We start from the raw sequence: 25441 nt of genomic DNA on the forward strand, positions 1-25441 counted from the left end.
ATATATAGATATCTAAACACAATCAGTTCTTAATGGGAAGGAGAAGCTTCCATTAACACCTGGAGTGAGAATAAAGTGAGTCATGGTGGCGCCTGCATTTACCCCAGACTTGGGAAGCAGAGAGGGGGGATCTCTGAGTTCTTCGGGCTCTGGAATTGGGCTTTTTATTTGCCTGTTTGTTTTTTAAAAAGACAAAGACGGCGCCGGGCGGTGGTGGCTCACGCCTTTAATCCCAGCACTCGGGAGGCAGAGGCAGGCGGATCTCTGTGAGTTCGAGGCCAGCCTGGTCTACAAGAGCTAGTTCCAGGACAGGAACCAAAAGCTACAGAGAAACCCTGTCTCGAAAAATCAAGAAAAAAAAAAAAAAAGACAAAGATGGGTGAAATTGGATGGGTGGGAAGGCCGGGAGGATCTGGAAGAAGATGGGGGAGGGGTAAACCGTGATCAGAATATATCGTATAAAAAAAATCGCTCTTCAATTTTAAAAGAAAAATGACCCCTGTCCATCTTACAGAGGCAGACCTGTATCCTAACAGACAGCAAACAGAAACTGAAAAGGAGCCCTGGGAGCTACTTAACAGGAAAACTGGAAACATGGAAAACAGAGAAGCTAAAGAAGAGGGGATGAAAACAGAGTCCGTGAGATCAAGGTTAGACCACAAAGGCCTAGAGAGGAAAGAGCCCTACAGTTCGAGAGTGATTGCTTTTGAGATAATGAAGACTTATTTTCTATGGCAGATGTTAGGGGAGGAGATCCATGGAACTGCTGGTTGTGTAACCACCCCCTCCGGGTTTTGTATGGGAGAAAACTTCCTTGTGAAGTGTGAAATCCTTGCAAATTCCCTAACAGGCCATTGCCCCTTCATATTTCCAACAATTGGGTGCCCATTGTTGCAAACTTAACAGCTCTATAGTGGCCGACTGCATAGGAGTCTTGTTACTACTCAGCAGTAAGAAGCTGGCCGTCCTTTTCATGTCTTTTTTAAAGGAATGATGTAAAAGAAACTCAATGTGAAAGAATTGATGGTATAAAGGATTTGTTGATAGATTTGCTGAGGAGACATTTAAAAGGGAGAGTTTAGCTAAGAGAGCACAGCCTCCCCAAAATACCCCAAAGGTAAGTAGTCGGCAAACCAGTCCTGTTAAAGATAAACAAAATTTATGATACTTGGATGTAAGGATTTGTTCACCAGGATTGACTAGCCTTTGGGCCCATTCCCTAGGAACAGGCTCAAGGGGGCCCTGTCGGGTCACAACCATCATCAAGTTCTGGTGTGCCTTGAAGTCCTTTGTGCTTTTATTAGGAAAAAATTTAATTCTACCACATAGCCAAGATGGGTAACAAGGATTCAAAACAGTACAATTCTGGTGTACATAAGAAATAACTGCAGCAATTGTTGATATGTAAACCTCCCATCTGCCCACATGGCCAGATTTGCAGTCACCTGGCTCTGTTGAAACTGTTCAGAGCATAGCCTAGGGCCAGGACCTAAAGGAGACTCAAGGATGGTAGAGTATGTGAAATGCATAAGCCCGTGGTGTATATTAGTTAGTGAAACCTTCTGCTCAAGGCCAGCTCTTCCTTGGACATCAGCCAGAGCCAGACACACTCGTCCTTCATCACTGAGCATATGGAGTGATTCCTCACTGAGAAAGCATGCTGTTTCTAATACAGTGTGTGTGTGTGTGTGTGTGTGTGTGTGTGTGTGTGTGTTGTTTTCTGTGCTTTTAATGATTTTTTTTAAAATACAGAATTATTGCCTTAAATAAACGACTTTAATTAATAAGTTGAGTGTGATAGCTCACGCCTGTAATCTCATCCCTGAGGAGGCTGAGTCAGAAGCATAAAGGAAGGTGAAGGCCAGCTTGGGCGACACAGTGTGAGCTCCACCCTGCTCTGCACGGTAGAGTGAGACCCTGTCTCAAAAAACAAAAATAAATAGAAATGTAAAAATGATTTTGATCCATTTGCCTAAGTTGTTCTCACAAAAGCTGTACTAACCTACAGTCCCACCACAAATGTAAGAAGCAGTCATTTTCTCAGCAGAAGTTTTAGGATCCATGCAGTGGTACTGTTTGTTTGCTTGCTTGCTTCTTTGTTTGTTTTTGGTGTTGGAGATTAAACTTCTTCTTTGTGAGGCCAGCCCATAATGCTAAGTTACACCCAGCTATCCATTTGTCCTCTCTCTCTCTCTCTCTCTCTCTCTCTCTCTCTCTCTCTCTCTCTCTCTCTGTGTGTGTGTGTGTGTGTGTGTGTGTGTGTGTGTGTGTGTGTGTGTGTGTATTTGCTTATATGTATGAATATATACTACATATGCAGGCTGAGAGGCCGTAAGAGGGCATTGGATCCTCTGAAACTAAAATTATAGAGAGTTGTGAGGAGCCATGTGGGTGCTGGCAACCTAACCCAGATCCTCTGCAAGAGGCCAGTATTCCTAACCACTGAGCCATCTCTCCAGACCCAACACCTTTGTTCTGAACCTGTGCTAAATAGAGTAGATGACTATTAATTTATTCAAAACCTCTCTCTCATTGATAAAGTAAATTCTACTTTCTATGTTGAAAGAACGGGATACTTTTTATTATCGAATCAATTGATCTTGTATTGATTTTTAAATTGCTTATCAAAATAATAGTAAGATGAATCAAACGCATTAGTAAAAGGTAAAATAGACTCCCTAGTCTTGCCTTAAAAAAATCTCGTAATGTGCATACCCTCATTGTTTGAAAGCTTTGGAATGGCTCTTTTATGTTGTAAATCATATGAGGGGTGCATGTAATGTTTTTTTAAAAATAAAATTTTGTTTCTAACTAACTCACATGCTTGTTTGCAAGCAATAGTTTTTAGGGATTAACTTTCCATTGCCTGTTTTTATTAGGGGACTATGTAGAAAATGATGTCAAATTATGTACAAACAGTCATGTTCCACTTGTCAAATTGTTGGATAGTTTCAAGATGGCTTTTTCAAAATAACTACCAAAGTTTCTCTTAACAGAAACTTATCCATCAAGAAAACATTCATTCAATATTACTTTCCCAGTATATTCAATCTCTAGAAAAGATTATGTTGTGTGGAGTGGCGGGCCACCACCCAGCTAGCTTTACCCAAAATAATTACACAGAAACTGTATTCTTTTAAACACTGCTTGGCCCATTAGTTTTAACCTCTTATTGGCTAGCTCTTACATATTGATCTAACCCATTTCTAATATTCTGTGTAGCACCACGAGCTGGCTTACCAGGGAAGATCTTAACCTGCGTCTGTGTGTGAGAATCATGGCGACTGACTGACTCGGCTTCTTTCTCCTAGCATTCTGTTCTGTTTACTCCGCCTATCTAATTTTCTGTCCTATTAAAGGGCCAAGGCAGTTTCTTTATTTAACCAATGAAATCAACACAAAGCAGAAGACTCCCACATCAAGATTAAAGTGAGAAATTGAAAACATGGGATCTAGAAAAAAATACTGAAACATAGACACTAGGATAATATCTTGTTAGAATAATAAAAAAGGAAGGTCAGGCTGTGGAAATTTTGTCTTTGAAAAGATGAATTTTAAGTTAAGTATATTTAATTACAGAGTTGCGTTAAAACACAAAGAGAAGAAGGAGAATGAAGGAGTGAAGACCGAGTTGCCAGGGAAAGATGGACTTTCTACCCAAGACGCTGAAGACCAGCAATATGCAATGGCTCTGGGGAGCCTGCACATGACAGCAAAGCAGATCTTGAGTCAGGTAAATTAATTGCTTACTAGTAATTATGCTTAATGCATATGACTTTATTTTATCAATATTAGTTATACTATCTCTAATTAAAAAACATATATGTGTGTATCATTAGGCAGTATAACTTGCATGACTACCATTGTGTGTTTGATACACTGTTGACCAAAATATCGTCATGAGATCCATAGCTCTATTATGTATGTGTTTAACAAAATGTTATTTCAGGATCTGGGTGGATGCTCAGTGGTTAAGATCATGCTGTTCTTCCAAAGGACCAAAGCTCAGTTCCTGGCACTCATGTTGGCCATTTGAAAACCTCATATAACTCCAGCTGCAGGACATCTGGGGCCCTCTTCTTGCTTCCAGGGACCCCTGCACATGCGTGGCATACACACACAGGCACATAAACTTGTTTTAATTGGAATCTAAGGAAAATGGAATAATGGCAGTGATAGCCAAATAGCTACAGTAAACCCTGGGGGAATGGATGAGGAGGTTTATCATTGTGCTGTCATAAATGTTAACTGGGCTCTTTCTATGCCAAAACGCCAGCTCATGAGCTTTACAACTGTAAAGAGACTTGTTCTGTGTTTCATAAAGAAATTCCCTCCACAGTCGTGTCTGGGCCTTGCTCTGTGACAAGGTTCCCATGTGGAGTGAGTCTCTCCCTGGGCATGAGCCAGCTTTCTTTGCATAGATTTTTGAAAGTTCTGCATTTAATTAAGCTTTCAGGCTTTTGGCCACCAATGATGTGGGCTTAAACCTTCATGAAGCGTACCTTTGACTATGAAGAGGAAAACAGCATTGACTGGCAACTCACAGAGAACCAAATACCAGACTCTTACGAGGTTGCACTTTGCAAAATCACCATGGCAAGCAAAAGTTAAATGCACAAGAGAAAAACCAGAGTGCAGACACTTTTTGTCAGTCATTTGCAGCTGACTGATGTGTTGATACGTGAATGTGCACATGTTTTAGAAAGGAAGCTACATGTGTGGTGAAAAACAAAGAGAATTGTTAGATTTTCATCTTTATTTTTATTTTATGTGTATGAGTGTTTTTGCTTGCGTGTGTGTGTGTGTGTGTGTGTGTGTGTGTGTGTGTGTGTGTGCCCTACATACATGCCTGGTGCCCACAGAGGCCATAAGAGAGTATTCAATACTGTTGCTATTACAGATGGTTGGGAGCCACTGTGTGGGTGCTGGGAACCAAACCTAGATCCTCTGGAAGAGCAGCAAGTGCTCTTAACCACTGAGCCATCTCTGCAGCCAGCTGTGGGCATATGTAAACCATTTGGGGATGCTAGAGGCATGCTTTTCCCATTGAACAAGCTGATAGTCTTCAGTGCCCAGTCTGCAGCAGTTGAATAGTAACATCCGTGAGAGCCTTGCCAAGCAAAGGCTTTAATGTTTCTCAGAGGAGCTGATTTCCCATGACCGCAAACCCCTTGCCACCAATGATGGATTTCCTAGTTTGTGACAACAATCCCACTCCCTTGACATGTTCATCTGGAAGGATGCTTCCTACTTTGCTACTGCAACTGCTAAGGAAAGGAGACATATACAGTCATCAGCAGACACCCTGTTTTCAATTCATAGACTTCTTTACAGAGAACTAATTCCTATTTCAAAACAAGGGGTTTCTGAAAACAACACTGCATTCGATACACATGCAGCTCCTTGCTCCACGATGAAGGTATTCTGATCTCAGTTCTGTGTCCACTGCACAGATAGGCTACCCGTCTCTCAGAAAATGGAGCTGGGACCTGAGAGATGATTCAGTGGTTAAGAACACTTGATGTTCTTACAGAAGATCCAAGTTCAGCTGGTCATGGTGGTGCATGCCTTTAATCCCAGCACTCTGGAGGTGGAGGCAGATAGATCTCTGAATTCAAAGTCAGCCTGGTCTACAGAGTGGGTTTCAGGACACTGAGAAACTGTCTCAAAAAAAAAAACCCACAAAGAGAGAAAAGAAACAGAAAAAGTAGACGACCCAGATTCAATTTCCAGCACCCACAACTATTCTAACTCCAGGTCCAGGAGATACAGTGCCCTCTTCTGGCCTCCATGGGCACCAGGCACAGATACATGCAGCAAAAACACTTTTATTTTGCAATTGTGAAAATTTGTAGACATTTTTTTCCATTTTAGACCTAGTGAAATAGCATAGAAATACATTACATATATACCACGTATCCAAAAAATAGAGAAGAAAGTTTTCTTGTTCCTGTTTTTATAGGGAGTTTATGAAGAGATACAATGGCCACCATGCAATTTATGGAAACCATTTCAAGGGCAAATTCAAGGTCTCTTAGCATATTCTCAGATCCATGTAATGGTCACTCTATCAATTTCAGAATATTTCATCACCTTAAAGAATAACTTCAAATCCCCTACCTGTCAACCTCTCCCTAGGTCCTTCTTCTTTCCCAGTCCTTTCCCACAAGTCTGAATTGTTGGCTTTATAGTTTCCCCCATTCTTCTAGAAGTTTCCTAGAAATAGTCAGTCTTTCTTGATGAGCTTCAATCACATGGTGTTTTCAAAGTCACCACTGTTGTATCAAAACTCCGTTTCTTCCTATTGTTAACTGATATTCTGTCACATGGCTGTCCCACGTCCTTACTTGCCAGCTGAAGGGTCTTGGGACCACGGTCACTTCTTGCCTATATTTGTAATGCTGAAATGATTTTGTGGGTATATTTTTACTTCTTTGCTACTGGATTTTGCCCTTTGAGTTGAGCATGCTGATTTTACTGTCTCTTGGCTTTTAATCATGATTCTTCTCTTTCCAGATTTTTTTTCATTTGTAATCATTTATTCAGAATAGACTCGCAGCTTGCTATTTTGTGAAGATTCTTCCAAGTCTCTTTACCTTGCGTGTACAGAACAATGAAGTCATTCATTTTGTGTGCTTTCTTCATTTGGTCTTATTTCACTTTGTTTTGTGCCTCGATCTTGTCAAAGTATAAAACTGCCTAGAGGGAGGTAATGTTTGATAAGGATGCCGCTTTTCCATGTAAACATTAAAATGTTTTTGCTGAACAGTTGGTAGAGCTTGGTGGGTGCTTGCCTAGCATGTGAGGCCCTGGACTCCATCCCCAGTGCTGAAAAGACGAAACACAGCAAACAAAAAAACACTTGTTTGGATAAAATTAAGTACTTCATACAATACTCATAATTTCCAAAACTGACATAAGAAGAGTTTTCATCTAAATATATGTTAAAAGCTTAAACATAAAACTCCATCTACTTTTCTTACAATGGAAAAAGTGAGATCTTCTACCTTTACGGCGGAGGCTGACCTGTGGTTTAGATTTGTAGTGATTCATCAACAGAGAGGCTCTCATCAAAGCTCTTTTGATGCGCCACGTCTTGCACATTACCCCTGGTAACCACCCTCCGCTCATCAGAGTGCTGGCTGACACGGAGGAAGAGAACGTTTATTCACAGTTAGGTCTGCCTCCTACAACAGGAGGCTTCTGCGAACATGCCACCTGCCTGCAGGATAGGATGGTGTGAACCGTTTATTCACAGTTATGGTGTGAACCGTTTATTCACAGTTAGGTCTGCCTCCTACAACAGGAGGCTTCTGTGAACATGCCACCTGCCTGCAGGATAGGATGGTGTGGGAGCAGCAAGGTGCTGATGGCAGCGGCAGATGCTGTCTGGGACTCCCGATGTCTTTCCAGTTCTTCTAATTACTTTTGCTTATTTTCTATCTAATCATCCATAAAGTCCAGTGTTAGATGTTGTAATTGCCTCTCTTCTGCTGATGAGATAGCCAAGGCCCAGAAAACTAGTTTAAGACAATAGCTATTAGAACAGGAGCTTGGGCCTCAGACACAAGCGTTCTGGCGTCTCACTTAGAAACTGCCTCCCACACTTTCCTTTAGCATTCTGTTTGTACACTGGAGTATTTTGTTACTTTGTAATCATTGCTTGCATAGCTCTACTTGTTTGTCTACATGAATTATTAAAATTATACTTGCGTTGGCACTTTGAACATGTAAAAATTCACTATAATAGGATTTCAACTTTTTTCTCATTTGCCAACTTTATCAATTTGAGTATCTGAGAAAATACGATTTCAAAATAAGAAAACCATATTTCAGTCAGTCACAGGACAGGTCAGTGACTCAGATCATAGTATTTTAGATTTGTGGGGGATAAGATCCCTTCTGCAATAACTCAGTAAACTCCACAGTGACAGCACGAAAGTCCCCTTAGTGTGCAGATACAGGGATAATGGCTGTGTGCTCAGAAGATCCTAGCGTGAGGAGGCAAGAGAGACAGCTCAGCAGTTAAGAGCACTTGCTTCTCTTGCAGAGCGTCTGGGTTCTGTTCCCAGAATCCACATAGGGCAGCTCACACTGCCCGTGACTGCCTCTAGCTCCAGGGGATCCTATGCCCACTTCTGGCTTCTACAGGCATCTTCATGTTTGTGGCATATCTATGCACATTGAAGCACATATACATATACGTATGAAATAAATATTTTAAAGTAATTTTAGTGTGGAAACATGTGATAGGGAGATTTGTACTAGAACAGTAGTAAAGTTTTCTTTTTAATCCTTTGTTTTAGTTGCAAGAGGCACAGGATCGACAAAGAGAAGTCATACAGAGTTCTCAGAAGACGCAGGATTGCTTGCAGAAGTATGATTTAAAGGAGCATACAATTAACCTGAGTATTTACAAAACAAATTATCAGTACAATGTGAAAATCATGTCGGTTACAATAAGGATAGCTCTGTGAAGACCAAGGGATATCTCAGCTTTGTGTTCCTTAGGTCTAGGGACACAGCTCAGTGGGATGAATAGGGCTTGCTTTGTATGCCCACGGCCCTGAGTTCCATCACCACACTGGGAAGAAAAAACTTTGTGATATTTGTTCATTTACCTAAAATTTACACATTCTCTATAAAATACAACTAGAAAATGAAACACTATCTACTTTTCAATTTTTTAAGAATTTAAGTCCTTTGTCATTAAGCAATGTTGTAAAAAAAATCATATGAAAGAATAATTGTTTATAAAACACATTTTAGGTTTCAAACTAAATGTTCTGAGGCAGAAGTTACAATACAAGAACAAGGAAAGAAAATTGCAGAGCTTCAGGAGCTATGGGCAAGCTTGGTGAGTCGGGTCCTTGCTCACCTCTGTCCCATGTTTCCCTAAAAGGAGCATTGCAGGAAATGTGAAAAGCCCCACTGACACAAATATTTAATGTATTCATATTGATGTCACTTCACCTTCTATTGGTGAAAATCCTCTTTGCTTTATAGGAGTTTGACTGAATGAATAAGATAATGATTTTTAATAACCTGTCTTAAGGCATAGTTTTTGTTGTTGTTTTTTTATTTTGTTTTTTGTTTTGTTTTTGTTGTTATTGTTGAGACAGGGTTTCTCTATGCAGTCCTGGATATCCTAGGACTCACCCCTGTAGACCAGGCCAACCTCAAACTCAGAGATCCACCTGCCTCTACCTCCAAAGTGCTAGGATTAAAGGCATGTACCAACACTGCCCAGCAATAAATAATATTTTAAGAAAGAATAGTTCATATCAAGTTTTATAGGTAATTTTTATATTTTTTCCAAAGACGAGAAACAAAGAGGAACATCTAAAGAAACTCAACAAAATCATACTATGTCTGAAGTGTTCTTTGGACCAAAAGAAGAATAAAAATGAAGAATTGGAGAGGGAGTTCACTGAGTAAGATTTTAATATTTCAAATCTCTTTACTCACGGACTTACTTAGCTGATTTTATTAGCACCTAAATATGAATTCATTTTATAACTGTTTTAACAACCAAAAGTTATTGTTTTTTTTAATTTACTTCAAAAACTCACGAATCAATCTGAAAATTTGGATGCTAAAATATATTTACTTTCTAGTGATCCTGAAAGCAATCAATATTGGAGATGCCTGGTTATAGCTCTATACATTTCTTCATCTACCTTCGATTTTTCTTTTTCTTTCTATTTTTTTTTGTTCTTTGAGTTTTCCTAGATTATTTTGATATTTACCCTCCCTCCTCCCCCCAGATCCAGCCTCCCCTTCCCCACACACTTAACTTTGTACCTTCCTTTTTCACCCATCAATTCTAATTCATGCTGCTCATAGATTCTTGACTGTGTGGCCTCCGGCTGGCATGTGTTTGGCTTCCAGCATCCACACTTTCAAAGAACTCTGACTCTTGTATCCCAGCAGCTATTAATTGCCATGCTCCAGAGAGGGGCGGCTTCATGTCCACCACCTCCCCTTTCCCTTGCTGAGACAGGTTTGGCTTGATTTGGTTTTTATTTTCTTTCTGACTTTCTTTTTTCAACTATGTTATTATACAGACACATTATTTTTCTGTGGGTGTCACCCATTTTTACATGAAGTATACATATTGCTAAACTTGTTTGTTTCATATCTACATATATAAATATCTGTATGTATCTGTATATGCACACATACAACTAAAATATTGTCATACCTGGTATCTGCAGAAGTTTGGTTTTAAGACCCTCCTCAAATACCAACGTCTATGGATAATCAACTCTTGTATGTAAAGTTTTGTATATGTGCATATAGCTCACACATACCCAAATATTTCTTCTTTACCTTGATTACTGATCTATGGGTTATTCCTAATTGTTAATAATTAGTTAATGCTTCATATTATAATACTAAACTAAATGGTTAAAACAATTCGGTATATGGTTATAGTTTTCATTCTTTATCTGACACAAATACCATAAGTTTTTCTTTATATTATTTACCTAATATTTCATTAAACTACTTTCAATAATTTTAAGTTGAAAGTAATGAGAGTTCATAATGTGTAGTTTCATTTTAAAAGAAATAATGTATTTAAGAACACGATAGCTCATACAATCCATTTGAAAAATTGTTAAGCATTTACTATTTACAAGACTTCCCATACTGACTCTATACACTTTTGCAGAATAAAGAAACACTTAGTAATAATGAAAAGAAAATTGAATGATCATGAAAATGGACAATTTAGTTGCCATGGAGATTTAAAAGCTAAAGAACTTGAAGTGAATATGTCAGTGGATGTGTTAAAAAATGAGGTAATTTTATTTGTTTAGACACCAAAAATATAAATCCTCAAATGTTCACACTTGGTGCCAATGAAAATTAGTTATTTTCCATTGAAATGGTGTTCTGTTGAATGCAAGCTGGTACGTGAAGCCAAGCAGTACACACCGTCACAAACCACTAAATCACGAATAGCATCAATTTTATTTGGTTATTTTATGTATGTTGCATAGGACAATCAAAGAAAAGGTCACTCCAAGATGTAATCCAGATCCTGTGACAGCAGAGAGGAACAGTTTCAAGGAAGTGAACCTCAACACCTGTACAAAAGTGAATTTATTGATTGTTGCACAAGAGTTGTTTTGCGGGTGAAACAAGTTCCTCATTCCAAAGCCCCTGATCTAATCTTCGTGTTTGTGAAGGAAAACATCACAGCCCTGCCGCTTCAGTCCTTCTGGTGGACTGTTTGCAGTACCCAATAATGCAAAACGCTCCAAGTGTCCCAGGATTGCCATGTGACTAAAGTCACACAAAGGCTGGGAAGGCATGTTCATTCATAACACCTCTAGTTTTAAATCATGTTTTCTTTTATTTGTAGGAGTCCTTTATTCTGGCTATGAATCCCTTATCAAGGGTCTGATTTTCAAGTGCTTTCTTAGGAATTACTATGGTCACTATGCATAAATGACAGCCCCTCATCTGACATGCCTCATCTGAGCTCCCAACTTCCACATCCTCTTTGACGCTGACATGACATGTAATCAACTGTTTTTAAACACATTTCTCACATGCAGGAACACAGATTCCTTTCTTTAAGACATTCATGTTGGGTTTTCTGAATAGAGGTCTCATATTTTAGAAGGAAAAACAAAGTACGGATTTTTTTTTATGTGTATGGATATTTTGCCAACATGTCTGTCTGTGCACCGCTTGTGCACCTGGTGACTTTGGAAACCAGGAAAGGGCATCAGCCCCCCTGGAGCTGGAGTTACAGAAGTTTGTGAGCCAGCATAGAAGTGGTGCAAATTGAACTCTGATCCCTGGGAAGAGCAGCCAGCACTCCTAACCCTGAGCCATCTCTCCAGTCCTACCCTTCACTTTCTTCGTGGTAGCTTTTCAACCACAATTCTAGTTGCTGAAGCCTACTTTATCTGCTTCTGCTTCTGGTGAATTACAGACATAAATACCAGCTCCAGTCATGACGGTTTTGACAGTGTGCTCAGAAGCACACTGAGAAGCTGTGGGGTTTTCCACTTTGCAGGTTTAATTTGAGTCCCTTTGTAAGCATGGTATTTAATAGGAGTGCAACTTTATTTTTTGCATGTGGATGTCCTGGCGCTTTGGCATTATTTCTTGTTAGAAATACTCTTTTCACACTTGTTTTGCAACAGATGCTGAAAATCAATTCCCTTTTATTTGGTGGAAAGATTAAACGACTACATGATGCTATTGAATTAAGCCATTCTTGTTTACAAACGGATGGGTCCAATCACTAGATTTTTGTACTAGGAGATTCTTTCAAAGGCCTTCCTGAAAATCAGTACTTCTTGTAATGTGGCTGTGATATTCTGGAGAGAATGGCCTCTGTGGGCTTAGATATTTAAATGCTTGCTTCCCAGTGGGTGGAACAGTTTGGGAAGGATTAGGAGGTGTGGCCCTGTTGGAGGTGGTGTGTCACCGGAGGTAAACTTGGAGGTTTTGTTCCCAGTCTGCTGCCAGAATCTCCGCCATGATGGCCATGGACTTACCCTCTGGAATTGCAGCAAGCCCCCAAAGAAATGCTTTCTTTGGTAAATTACCTCGGTCACAATGTCTCTTCACAGCAGTGAAAAAATTAAGACAGCCATTCAAATGAGCACAACATCCCCAACTCAGAAAAAGATGAGCAACTTTGGACTCCACATTTATCAGATTAATTAATTACAGTCTAATTCCCAGACTCTTATTCTGGGAATCTTTGGGATTTTTTTACCTGTTGTTGCTGTTGTTGTTTGGTTTTTTGTTGTTGTTTTGTTTTGTTTTGTTTTTCAAGACAGGGTTTGTCTATGTAGCCCTGGATGGCCTGGAACTAACTCTGTAGACCAGGCTGGGCTTCAGCTCAAGAGATCTGCCTGCTTCTGCCTCTTGAGTGCTGGGATAAAAGGTGTGCACCACCACTGCCTGGCTTGGAAGTCTCTTATTAATGCAAACCTAAACAACTGAAAACCAGTGTCCCTAAAACTTCCTCATAAATTATAGGCATCAAAAATGGAAAGGGAGAGATTCTTTATTAAGAGGCAATTTTATGAAGCAAAGAAATGAGACAAATCAGAAGGAAAAAAAGCTTGAGGTCCAGTATAGATATCTTGTGACAAAGGCGAGTATTTTTTTGTGAAACGCATCATGGAAGAGGGAGGAGAACGCAAACATTCACTCCTAGCTGAGAAGCTATTGGCATTTGATAGCTACTGAGAAAAAGAGAGTCAATTTTCTTCCTTTCTTTCTACTTTTAAAGATTTCATTTACTTAATATTATGTGCATGAATGTTTTGCCTGAATGTATATGTGTGTACCACATGCATGCCTGGTGCCTACACGAGTCAGAGGTCATCAGATCCCCTGGAACTGGAATTAAAGATGATTGTGAGTCACCAGATAGGTGCTAGGAACCAAACTCAGGTCATCTGTAAGAGCAACGAGTTCTCTTAGCCACTGAACTTTCTGTCCAGCCTCCAAGTCAGTTTTCTTTGATGGTGTGACCCCTGGCATATTGACCATGCCCCAGTGCAGGATCCACACTCAAGAAAAGTTGGCCAACACAAACTGGACTCAATGGATTTAAGAGGCAGAGAGAGAGAGAGAGAGAGAGAGAGAGAGAGAGAGAGAGAGAGACAGAGAGACAGAGAGAGAGACAGAGACAGAGACAGAGAGTGTGTGTGTGTGTGTGTGTGTGTGTCTGTGTGTGTGTGTGTGTGTGTGTGTGTGTCTGTGTGTGTAAGAAAGAGAGAGAGAGAACACCAAGTTGTCTGGGTAGGAAGGTGGGGGTGGATCTGCGAGGACCTGGAGAAAAGTATATATCCTCAAAATACACTGCATGAATTTCTCAAAGAATTAATAGAAACATTATTTTTTAAAGCATACTTTTGTGATTCTTTGTGACTTTTACTCTGTTGATTTTGTTTGAACTTCAATGGATTACATTCTAACTCTGCTATTAACTATAATGTATTGCAACTGAGTCAGAGTTTCTCTTATTTTTCTATTATTTTCCAACCTAAATCCTTTTTATGCTACTCTATGTGACTTTCTTTATTCATTTAGATCCATGAATTGAAAGAAAAATGGGGAACTATAAATGCCAAATATCTACCTCTGAATGTACAATTTAAATACATTGAACAGGAGTTGTTATCAATAAAAATAGCACAAAAGCAATATGAGAGGCTCCACAAGGATCAGAAGGTTCTGGAAAGAGAAGTGCTAGACCTGCAGCACCAGCTACGAGAGAACATGGTAGGTCAGTGTGAGGAGAAAATAGTGACAATGGGGGAGGGGGCCGAAGGGAGGAAGTCATCATTTAGAAGACATAAGAGACAGGCAAACACTTTTGCAGCATAACTGATGGGTGTGTCCTCTGTGTGTCTCATCACAGATGGTGTTAGAGATTTCCAGAAGGCAGGTAACATCAGTTAATTATGGATGGAAGTTTCTTTCCTGCCTGGTCCCACAGCCATTCAATCCCAAATAAACACACAGAGGCTTATATTAATTATAAACTGTTTGGCATGTTGCTCAGGCTTATTACTAACTAGCTCTTCCAACTTAAATTAGCCCATAATTCTAATCTCTGTTTAGCCACATGGCTTGGTACCTTTTCTCAGTAAGGCATTTTCATCTTGCTTCCTCTGTGGTTGGCTGGTGACTGACTCTCTGCCTTTCCTCCTCCCAGAATTCTAGTCTGATTGTCCTACCTATACTTCTTGCCTGGCTACTGACCAATTAGTATTTTACTAAACCAATATGAGTGACAAATCTTTACAGTGTATGAGAACAATATCCCACAGCAGTTAATTTTTTAATTACTTCAGTTTCCATCATTTTAAAAATGCAATTGATATCTTAGAATAATCATTTTCAACTTTTTCGGCAATTTAGCATAAAACAAGACCACCAGAAGCGAAAGTGAAACTGGGATATAGAACTTTCGCCATGCTTCTGAATTGTTCTTAAAGTACATTACACTGTTCAGGGTTTTTGGAAAGTTGAGTCAATTCTAGTCTGTGAACTGTCTGATTATATAAGGGCAAGTCTGCAAATAATTCAGAATCAAGACTTGTAGCTCAGAAACAGCAGGAGGCCCTGGGTTCATGATTTGATCAGACCAAACAAGGCTCAGTATCATTTTATGATTGGTTTTAATGGAGTTAGTATTGATATTTTAAACTCTGGCATCTTATTTCACATATTTAAAATTACTCTGGGAATCAATTACTCAAAACTAAAGCAAGAACAGCAAGTATTTTGAGTGTTTAGTGTAATTGTTTTAAAAGTATATCATTTCAATTTTCCATAGGCAAAATCAGAAGATAAAAAACATGAATTGGCACTAAGAGACAGTAATAATGATTCGGTAATGAGTCAAATGGAACGCAGGCTGAAAAATCTTGAATCTGAGCTTGAGAAAATGGAAGCTGAAGGAGAGTCTAATGCAAGAAAGGCAGAGAAATACAAGCAGTGCTGTGTCAAAGAAAGGGAGCTCAGCAAGATATTATCAGAGAAGCTCAGCAAGTAAGCCGGGAAAGACTCACTAGTCTCTAGTGTGTGATTTTCATGGAAATAGACTTGTAAGATTAAGTAGGATATGTAAGCAAGCTGAAAATTATAACTGGAAAATAATGTTAGGAAATGAACCTACACTTGCAGTGTGGCTGATGAACACTCCCCCCCTTTTAACTTTTAGTTGTATATGTTGTTCCCTCCTAGTGAGAAATTTAACTTTTAGTTGTATATGTTGTTCCCTCCTAGTGAGAAATTTAACTTTTAGTTGTATATGTTGTTCCCTCCTAGTGAGAAATTTAACTTTTAGTTGTATATGTTGTTCCCTCCTAGTGAGAAATTTAACTTTTAGTTGTATATGTTGTTCCCTCCTAGTGAGAAATTTAACTTTTAGTTGTATATGTTGTTCCCTCCTAGTGAGAAATTTAACTTTTAGTTGTATATGTTGTTCCCTCCTAGTGAGAAATTGGTCTTTCAGCTAGTTAAGGCAGTTATAGTGTCAGAAAATTATGCTAACAGTCTCTCAAACAGAAACATTAATAATTTAACTACTTTAATACACCCAAAGGGTCCACAGCAATGACACTGCCCCTCCAGGCACACACACTGTGTCCATCGAGTCTCTGGTGTCACCGTTAGAGCTACCTGTTGGCACACTTTACAGCGGTTCTGCTGCACATCCAGACAGAGTCCTAGGGGAGGGCTAACCCAATGATGGACAAAATACCATTCACAATGTAGTTAAACATAACCCCTGGGCCAGTGTCATCTCTGAGATGACTTAAGATTTTTTAAATCCTCGGGAGAACCACCTTCCGTCCCAGAGGCTGCTCCTCTGAATTTCCCTCTGTAGCAAATGCTTAATTTTTCCCAAGTTATGGGTGAATTGTAGACAGTGAGGGCAAAAACTTGAAAATCTGTTCATCTAATTACTCTTGAACCCAAAGCTGCTTTACTGCGCACAACAATTTCTAACTAGTTTGTGAGTTTTCTTTTTAAATTGTGTACATTTTGTACATTTGTTGCGGATCACCACGCAACTGTTTGTTGTGGTTTCTGGTGCAATTGTTATTCTACAGTGAGACAGGCACCCCTCCTAGCAGTGAGGGTTTCCTTCCAGACCCCAGATTAGGCACAAACCACACCTAAACATATGTTTTCACAGAGAGATCCTTTATTAGCTGGGAAAGAAAAGTTCAAGTAGCTGCTTCTTACTCAGCAGAAAACAGCAGCAAATGACCTTGCAGGTGTTATTTGTTTATTTATTGGTTTTTCGAGACAGTGTTTCCCTGTAGCTTTGGGGCCTATCCTGGAACTAGCTCTTGTAAGACCAGGTTGGCCTCAAACTCATAGAGATCCACCTGCCTCTGCCTCCCCAGTGCTGGGATTAAAGGCGTGTATCACCACCACCATCTATAGGTGTAATTTTTAAGAGGAGGAAAAAGGAAGGTCTGTGTTAGAATGGGCTAGGATGCGGTGGGATATTTAGATTGGGCATGTTAGTTAGGTGAACCAAAGAGGACTTTTGATCGCTGGACTTTGGTGGCACTCATCCTCAGGAATGTATCCAAATAAGGGATCAGACCTTGATAGTTAACTTTAGGGACGTAATCTAACAGTTTTGAGCAAGGCAGAGGAAATGTAGGAGAAGAACAAGGGCTGGCAGAGTCACATATTCAAGTGGACTACTGTCCCTTCAGTCAAGAACATGAGCATAGCAGCATCTCATCATTAGCAGGTATTCATCTCTCTCTCCTACTCTGGATTTACTTGTTAGCTTGGAAATAGATGTACTTCTTTAGGACAAATCTAAGTGCCCAAGGTGCACTCCAACACATTTTCAGCTTTAAGACATTAGCAAGTGGAAATATGAAGTACTTTCTAAAGAAACGACTCATTTAGGGAACAAGAGCATAAGGATTTGCCCTTTTCAATCTCCACAGGACTAACAGCAAACTGAGTAAAGTCAGAACAGACATTCTGCTGGCAACAGAACGGAACAGAACTATGCAGAGTGCACTCAGTATGAGACCTGTCCCCAAATGTCCTGGTGTCACAAAATGTAATACTTATGTAAAATGCGACGCTAGCTTCATGACAAGCAGAACCCCAGAGCCTTCTACATCCAGCCCTCAGCCTTCTGAGTCAAGGAGGAGGAGTCTGCTCAAGGTAAGTGGTATTCTCCTCTGTCCCCTGGCGGTCCAACTCTAGTATCTGCTAGTCATGTCAATTCTTTTCGTTTGGTGCCACAGTGAACTGTTTAGTTGACTTATGCGAGTCCAGTAAAGATCACAATAGTAGTGTTCTCTAAGAAGAGAACGTTTGTTCGCATTTTTATGTGTCTGAGCTGAAGCAGCTAAGCAGCTGTGTGCCAGTCCAGGGCCTGGGGGAACTGGTTAACAGCTGGAGGTACTCAGAGGCTCATACAGGGTGGCCCTTTGCTGCTGCAGCAGGATATGGTATTTGGCTGAAGCTGTTTCTCTTTTTTTGGGGGAGGGGGGGCTGGGGGCCGTCACAAAAGACTTCACTGTAGCAGAAACCAGAGCCTCAAGCCAGGACAATGACTCAGGACAATGAGCACTTTCAAGTAAACATGAATGAACTAGAAGGTAAACTGTGCTTCAACAGGGCCACACTACAGCTTCCACAACAAGATTCTTCCTCTTCTTTCTTTCTTCTTTTCTTTTTTGTTTGTTTGTTGTTGTTTTGTTGTTTCTTTGGTTTTTCTTTTAAATTTGGTTTTGATTTTGGGAGGGGAAGGTTGCAATGGCAGAGGGCAGATGCGAAGAGCTGGGGAGAAGTGGGATCAGCATGCATGATATAAAATCCATAAAGAATCAAAAGTTAAAAAATGTCAAGGAAATCTTCACACCAAAAAATTTATAGACGTTACATATCACTTCCTTATTATAACCACAAAGTATTTACTGTGCTAAGGGTCAGACCCTGGACATTAATAAGACAGCAGCTTCTATCCAAAGATTTAAGTGATAACAATTTAATTTGAGTAATACAATAGAGTATAGCATCCCACATACTCTGTAATTAAATAGCTAACTATAACTAGTCAGCTGTTTTTTAAAAAAATGGTTCTTATTTTAAACAAATTAGTTATAACTAAAGCATTTTATGTTTTTGAACTTTTTTGTTTTGTTTTGTTTTTGAACTTTTTAAAGACAGGTGTCATGTATCCCAGGCTGGCCTGGAACTTGTTATGCAGCTGGGGATGGCCTTAACTTCTGACCCGCCTCCCTCCACCTCCCCAGTGGTGACACCGTTTTTGTGTGGTGCAAGGAATGGAACCCAGGGCTTCATGCAGGCCAACCAAGCACGCTCCCAAATGAGTCAGCCTCTGACCCCAAAGAGTTGCGTATTGTTTTTCTTGTTTCCAACTCTTGAAAATCATAGATCAGAGAAAGATAAATTTGAAAACTGGCCTGAACCACCCTGAGCCCCTCAGATCTCATCTGAAAACAGGTTTCAACCTATCTCCATCCTTCTTCTCAATGACTTTCCTGCAATCTCATGTTAATAACTGATTAGTTGTAATCTAGAACACATGACTTTTAATCCTTCACCAACCTAACTCTCATATGACAAACCATTTCCTCCCTTTCCATACTCAGAAGTCCGTGCAGACCTTGACAGCGTAGAGCGTGTATTCTTCCTCTCTGCTATCCAAAGTGCAGTGGAATTTTTATTTTAAATAAAAACCTGCTGAAGTGAAAAAGCTCAGCAAAGTTTCATAAGGCATAGAATATTGCTAATATTCATCAGCTAATCTGTGTAATATAAAGAGCTGGATAATGAAGAGCTTTGTGTTAAGAAGACAACATTCTCTTGTAAAATAATGTTTAATAGATCAAAACTTACAGTACTTTTTACCCAATTATTCTAAACAACGTAACACATATAGTCTGTATGATTTGAGCTTGAAATACACAGGCATTTTATTAACATTTGTTTTTCATAAGTAATATTCAAGTTAGGGCTAGGTTCTAAAATTTTATTTAAATATATCTATATTTAAATACACATTTGTTTATTTTTGTTTGTTTTGAACCTGGGTTCTGTTCCCAGCACCCACACCAGCGTAACAGTTGCAACTGTGTAGAACTCCAACACCCTCTTCTGCCCTCCATATACATGTCAAAATAAATAAATCTAAATATTTTAAGGCATGGTTGTGAGTTTTTCATGATCTTGTTGTTGATCCCCAGTCTTACTGGCTTCACCACATAGTGTCTATGCCCTGGTAATGTCAGGAAACAAAGCATGTTCTCTGTGAGAAACTTATTGCTACCATCATCATCATCATTGGTGTGTGTGTATGTGTGCATTTGGCTTTGTCTCTGTAATGACAGTTTGCATACACATGTGCTCTTGTACGTGAGGACACCAGACATCAACACTGGGGATCTTCCTCAACCAGAGTACTCTCCACCTTATTTTCTGAGACAGGGTTTCTTACTGAACCTAGAGCTCCTGATTCTATAAGAGCCATCTGTAAGGGAATTTTCTTAATTAGTGATTGATGAGGGAAGGCCCTGCAAATTGTGGGTGGTATAGATTCCCAGGTATAGATTCCGTGGGCTGGTGCTCCTGGAATCTATAAGCAATCGGAGCAAGTCATGATGAGCAAGCCAGTAAACTGCACCCCTCCATGGCCTCTGCATTATCTCCTGTCCCCTGGTAGATTCCTGCCCTGCTTGAGTTCCTGTCCTAAGTTCCTCCAATGATGAACAGCAATATGGAAGTATAAGCCTAATAAACCATTTCCTACCCAATTTGCTTTCAGTCATGGCGTTTCATCACAGCAATAACTAGAACAGGTTCCATCTCATAGAGCAGAACTTAAATCTAATCCGGTAGTAGTGGGTTACTCCCATAACATTTATGCCACTATTGCACCAGCTTATCTTGCAGGCCCATCACCATTGCAGATCAAAGGGTTTGTGACTGGGTTAGTGTTTACTTTTCTCCCCTAGTAGCATGCAGAGTACCTTCCAATGCCATGAACACTAGACAGTAGAGGTAAATGCTCTAGTTAGACACCAGCTTCTCCATGATTCTCATTCTTCAATGAGATATGTAGGTATTGTCTTCAGCAATAAGGCCTTACCATCAGTTTGTAGAGAGTAACCAATAGTTTTGGGAATAGCCTGAGTTGTTTGGAAGTTTCCATGAGACCCCTCTGATCAACAACTCAGTTATCTGTAACCCATTCCTGGCACTGGAGGTTTCACTTGGTGGCAAGAGATGTGTGGTTGGGGCTTTATCTACCCCATTATTTAATGAATCCATTTCTATTTCTTTCATATATGTATATACTTTAAGAAGTTTGTAGTTTAGTAGGTCTTGAGGGGTCATAAAAGATATATTTTAAGTGATATGTCATTCCTACAATATCACTTGTTTGAATTTAATGTTATAAAATCTGACGTTTCAGAAGCAGCAGCAAATGGTAAAAGACATAACTGCAGAGGTAGATAAAGGTATGTTGTCAATATGTATGTGCTCAATTTAGAGTAAATTTACAAAACAAATTTAAGAAGCAAATGGAATCCTGCCCCTTGGTCTGTAAATTCTACACTAAAAGCATGCAAGAGCGGGCATCCCGAGTGAGTACTGTTTCACCCTGCATCTGTGGCTCCATGGCTTTTCAAAACCTTTTTTATTCTTCCTCAACAATTCATTAACAACTGTACTCAACCTCCCCCAAAACTACAACCATCTATTGATACTTGTCAATCAATCACACTTCCTGAGTAGTCCTTGACAAGTATCATTTGAAAGCCCATTACTTACCTCTCATCGGCTTACGTTTAGCCTGCAAGAGGAAATACCAATTTCCTTATGCAGACTGGAAATACACAACTCAGAATGACTGTTGTCAAGTTATCCTGTCCTCTCTCTCACCACTCACCTACTCTGGCTAACTGGTCCTGCTTTTAGGGTCCATGGACTAGTCATGTTCTTCCTCACCTCTGCTTGCATGGCTTTCTCCATAATTCCCCCAACATCAGCTTATGGAACACCTCCACCGGAGAGCTCCAATATCAACACGACACTGGCAGGGAAGTCCCTCTGAGTGCTCCAGTGCTTCCTGTACTTTACCTGTCAAAAAATCTACAGCTCTGTATAGAAACTGCTGGCGTAGGGATATAATACAACGAAATGATCACTGAGAGCTGGAACATATCTTCTCTCACCGTCTCGGGGCTCATCACAGTGGCTCAGTACATGAGTGAAGAAGGGGAGTGCATGCTGACAGCCCTGATGATAACTAACTCAGTGTATATATGAGCAATCCTATTTTAGTTTTGTATTGTAGTGATACATACATATTTGTCATTTTTAATCTATTCTGATAAGGTTCTTGGTCTTTTTTTTTCTTTTTTTTACTGACTCCTGCTGTTAACTGTGAAGTCTCTGAAGTAAAGATTGTAATTCTTACTTTTTCTTTCTAGCTGCAGCTGAACTTGAGTGTTGGTCCTTAGAAGCTTATCCTTCATGATCTAAACAAGATCTACTTTAGGAAGATAACAAAAATATATACAGATTAAAAATAAATATGGTTTTCTGAAAGACATTTGAATGACCTGTTCATATAACATTTTAGTAGTTTCCCATTAAATATATTATGTGATAACTTTATTGAAAAAACATGTTTTGTGTATTTAGGGGCTGGAGTGATTCCTCCCTCAGTGGTTAAGAGCACTTGCTGTTCTTGCAGAGGATAAAAGAATTCAATTCCCAGTACCCACAAGTCAGGTGGCTCACAACTGCCTGTAACTCCAGCTCAAGAAATCTAACACCCTCTTCTAGTATCCCAGCATAGCTGCATATAAGTGCATCCATGTACACACACACACACACACACACACAATTTTAATCCTATTTTAAGATATTTCTTGGCATAAACTAATTTTTAGTGTATTTTACAAGTGAAAATATGTATTACATACCCCAAATGCCCGATTTCCAGCTACTTAAACAGAATCCAAACAGCCAGGTTGTCATTTATCATTTACTAGAATTAAAAATCATTTTGACGGTGGCTTACTTTCTTTTCTCAGTTCTACCAGCATGCACGCACCTGCAGATGTGGGCATCACTCCACCCAGTCAGTGTTTTGATGTGTTACAGTCATCACACCTCCATCAAACTCAGAGAATTTTCAAGTTTTATGCTTTTAACTTCAAACACTGATTTATAGCCCTTTCCTCAAATGAAAACAACTTTTGCTGAAGGAATTTCGTATTTCCTGCTTCACTCTTTTGAAAATGTCCTAAGATTCGGTCATTCACATACTACCACACAGTTTGCCCTGAGCAGATGAGAAGTGGACTTCTCAGTGGACTCACAAGCACTGCCTGGGTAGTTTGCTCTGGGCAGGCAGGAAGAATCTAAGGGCCTGCCCGGTGCCACAGGGCACTGGTGGTCGGGTGCCATTACGGTGAGCAAATATATGGAGGAGTACAGGAGGGAGAGAGAGGAACAGAGAGAGGTTCATGTCCTGCGGAGAGAGGTGGATCTGACGAGGAACAGGCTGGTGTAGGATGCCTGCTTGCCATCTGGGGTCATGGTAACATCCAGTCCTGGGCTGCTGCTAAGGCCATGTCTAGGTCCATGGCCCCGCCACAGCCAGGGTCTGTGTTGAGGTCTGTGGCTCAGGCTACCACCGAAGGCAGTGCAGATGCCTGGGGTCTGGGCTGACACCTGACGACATGTCTGTGCCCAAGGATCTGCTGCCATGCAGGAAGGGGTAACCTGCACTGCCACTAGGGCCAAGCTGACATCCAGGCTGAACTGTGGCCAGGGGCCATGTCTGGGTCCATGGTCCTACCACAGCCAGAGTCTATGCTGCCATCAGGGGCCATGTGACTGGCCGTGTGAATGCTTGGGGTCTCTACCACCACCAGGGACCATGTTGGAGCCTGGGGACCATGGTGCTGCTGGGCCCATGCCAACTGAGAGCCCATGCTGCCACCAGGGGCCATGGTGACATCCAGGCCCAAGATGTTGCTGATGGCCAAGTCTGAGTCCATGGTCCTGCTATAGCTGGAGTCTGTGTTGACGTCTGTTTCTGTTGTCCATGTTACCAAAGTGGCCTGTGCAAACCATGTGTTGAACCATGAGCTGAAATACAAGGGCCTCACTGAGCTGGTTCAGCTCTTCATGGGCCCAGGGAGAGCTCCCCCACCCCAAGCCCAGAGGAGAGCAGACCCTGTCCACACTTGGGAAAGATGGTCCCGCCCCTTACCTTGGGTGTGGGAGAGCTGGTCCTCCCCTTACCTGAGGGGGGTGGTCCCAGTGGCCCAAACTGACCAATTCAACAGCCCCCAGGTACACACCCAGGGTTTTGAGCTGGCACACCCCAACACCCACTCCATCTATGAGGTGCTGGAGTAAATGAAGGGACTGGCCCTGCAGAGCCATGGCTGCATGGTCTACATGACTTTGGTCAAACAGTTGTCACGGAACAATTCAGTCACCAGCGAAAGAGACATGTTTGCCTGTTATCTTGTCCTGCCCCACACTACCAGCCTTTCTGAAGCTTTAATGTGCATGTAAATTACTTCTGACTCTTGTAAAAATAGATTCGGGTCCGATCTGGAAACCGGAGATTATGTATTTCTAACAAACTCCCATAGTTACTGACACCTGGTACTGCTCGTATCCCAATCACACAAGTAACGTGGTAGGAGACTATTCATACACACACACACACACAATACTGTTACAAACTCCCATAGTTACTGACGCCTGTTACTGCCCGTATCCCAATCACGCAAGTAGCATGGTAGGAGACTATTCATACACACATACCTGGTACGATTTCTTTCCTAATCACGCAAGCAGACTATGCACTCATACACACACACTCACAAGCACACACACAGCTGGTTCTGTTCCTTTCCCAATCACACAAGTAGAGTTGTAGGAGACTATTCACACACACGGTACCGTCCCTTTCCCAATCACGCAAGTAGCATAGTACGAGTCTCTGTCTCTCTCGGTCTCTGTCTCTCTCCCTCCTTCCCTCCCTCCCTTCCTTTCTATCACGGGATTTCTTTTTCTGCATGGGTACCCAGCCTGGGACGCAAATTCCACGAGCTGGAGCACTCGCTGGCGACGACCGAGTTCACAGGTCGCCGAGGACAACAGTGAAGGTGGCGAGGGTGGACCTCCAGGGAACAGGAGGTGCTGCCGAGTTCACGGGCAGGCCCGGTCTCACGGTCAGGTCCCGGACGAGAGTCCAGCACGGCTCTGGTGACCCTGATGGTTGCAGACGTAGTAGGGCTGCACGTCGTTGCAGGAAAAAGACGACAGAAAGCGTCGCTCCCCGCAGCGCGCAGGCCTAGGAGCCCGCTAGCCTATCACCGACAGGAGCTGGACCCGTCCCGCCTCCAGGAGCAGTGGAGCACCGTGTGCGCAGAGAGTCACACGGCCAAGGGGGCGTGGGCAAGCTCGCAGGGCACGCCGGGAAACTCGATCCTCCGACACCATCTTTCTTCGCTCCCGGCGGCCGTGACCGTGGGAAAGGGCACACGCTTGAGCCATGAAGTTCCTCAGCCGGGCCGGGTCCTTCCCGGTGAGCACGAAGACGCTCGTGGGGCAGGGCAGGGGAGGCTTGTCGGCCACTCGGGGGCTGGAGGCGAGGCGTGCGGCCCTGGCCTCGGGCCTGGGTCTGCCCTTCAGGTGAACCCGGCGGAGAAGCGGACAGTCTGCGGGCTGAGGCCGGGGGAAGGAAGCTCAACCGGTCCTGTAAGCTGGAGAGAGCTAACGCGGGAAAGCCGCAGAGAAGGGTGGCCTTAGAGAGGCTCCAAAGCGGCCCTCGGGAGACTCCTGAAGGTCACTCGAGAAGCAGGTAGGGCGGAGGCCGACGACTCCCAGCCCTCTGCTTTCC

At 41.5% G+C, this 25441-nt stretch overlaps 2 protein-coding genes across 2 annotated transcripts in view; both read left to right on the plus strand.

The window, feature by feature from the left end:
• The window catches only part of LOC142851325 (uncharacterized), a 55662-nt gene extending 33596 nt beyond the window's left edge, over positions 1–22066 (plus strand). The window contains 11 exon segments of the mRNA XM_075975193.1: positions 515–650; positions 3580–3733; positions 8307–8377; positions 8770–8857; positions 9322–9434; positions 10676–10805; positions 14074–14265; positions 15326–15540; positions 17472–17697; positions 20978–21023; positions 21999–22066. Of these exon segments, the coding sequence (XP_075831308.1) occupies positions 515–650; positions 3580–3733; positions 8307–8377; positions 8770–8857; positions 9322–9434; positions 10676–10805; positions 14074–14265; positions 15326–15540; positions 17472–17697; positions 20978–21023; positions 21999–22066 (1439 nt within the window).
• A 2907-nt stretch (positions 22067–24973) lies between these two features.
• The window catches only part of Uqcrc2 (ubiquinol-cytochrome c reductase core protein 2), a 32224-nt gene continuing 31756 nt past the window's right edge, over positions 24974–25441 (plus strand). Inside the window, exon 1 of the mRNA XM_075972071.1 lies at positions 24974–25126. Within this exon, the coding sequence (XP_075828186.1) occupies positions 25094–25126 (33 nt within the window). The 5' untranslated portion in view covers positions 24974–25093. The remainder of the gene's footprint in view (positions 25127–25441) is intronic.

Source organism: Microtus pennsylvanicus, chromosome 5 (genome assembly GCF_037038515.1).
Source record: "Microtus pennsylvanicus isolate mMicPen1 chromosome 5, mMicPen1.hap1, whole genome shotgun sequence".
Lineage (NCBI taxonomy): Eukaryota > Metazoa > Chordata > Mammalia > Rodentia > Cricetidae > Microtus > Microtus pennsylvanicus.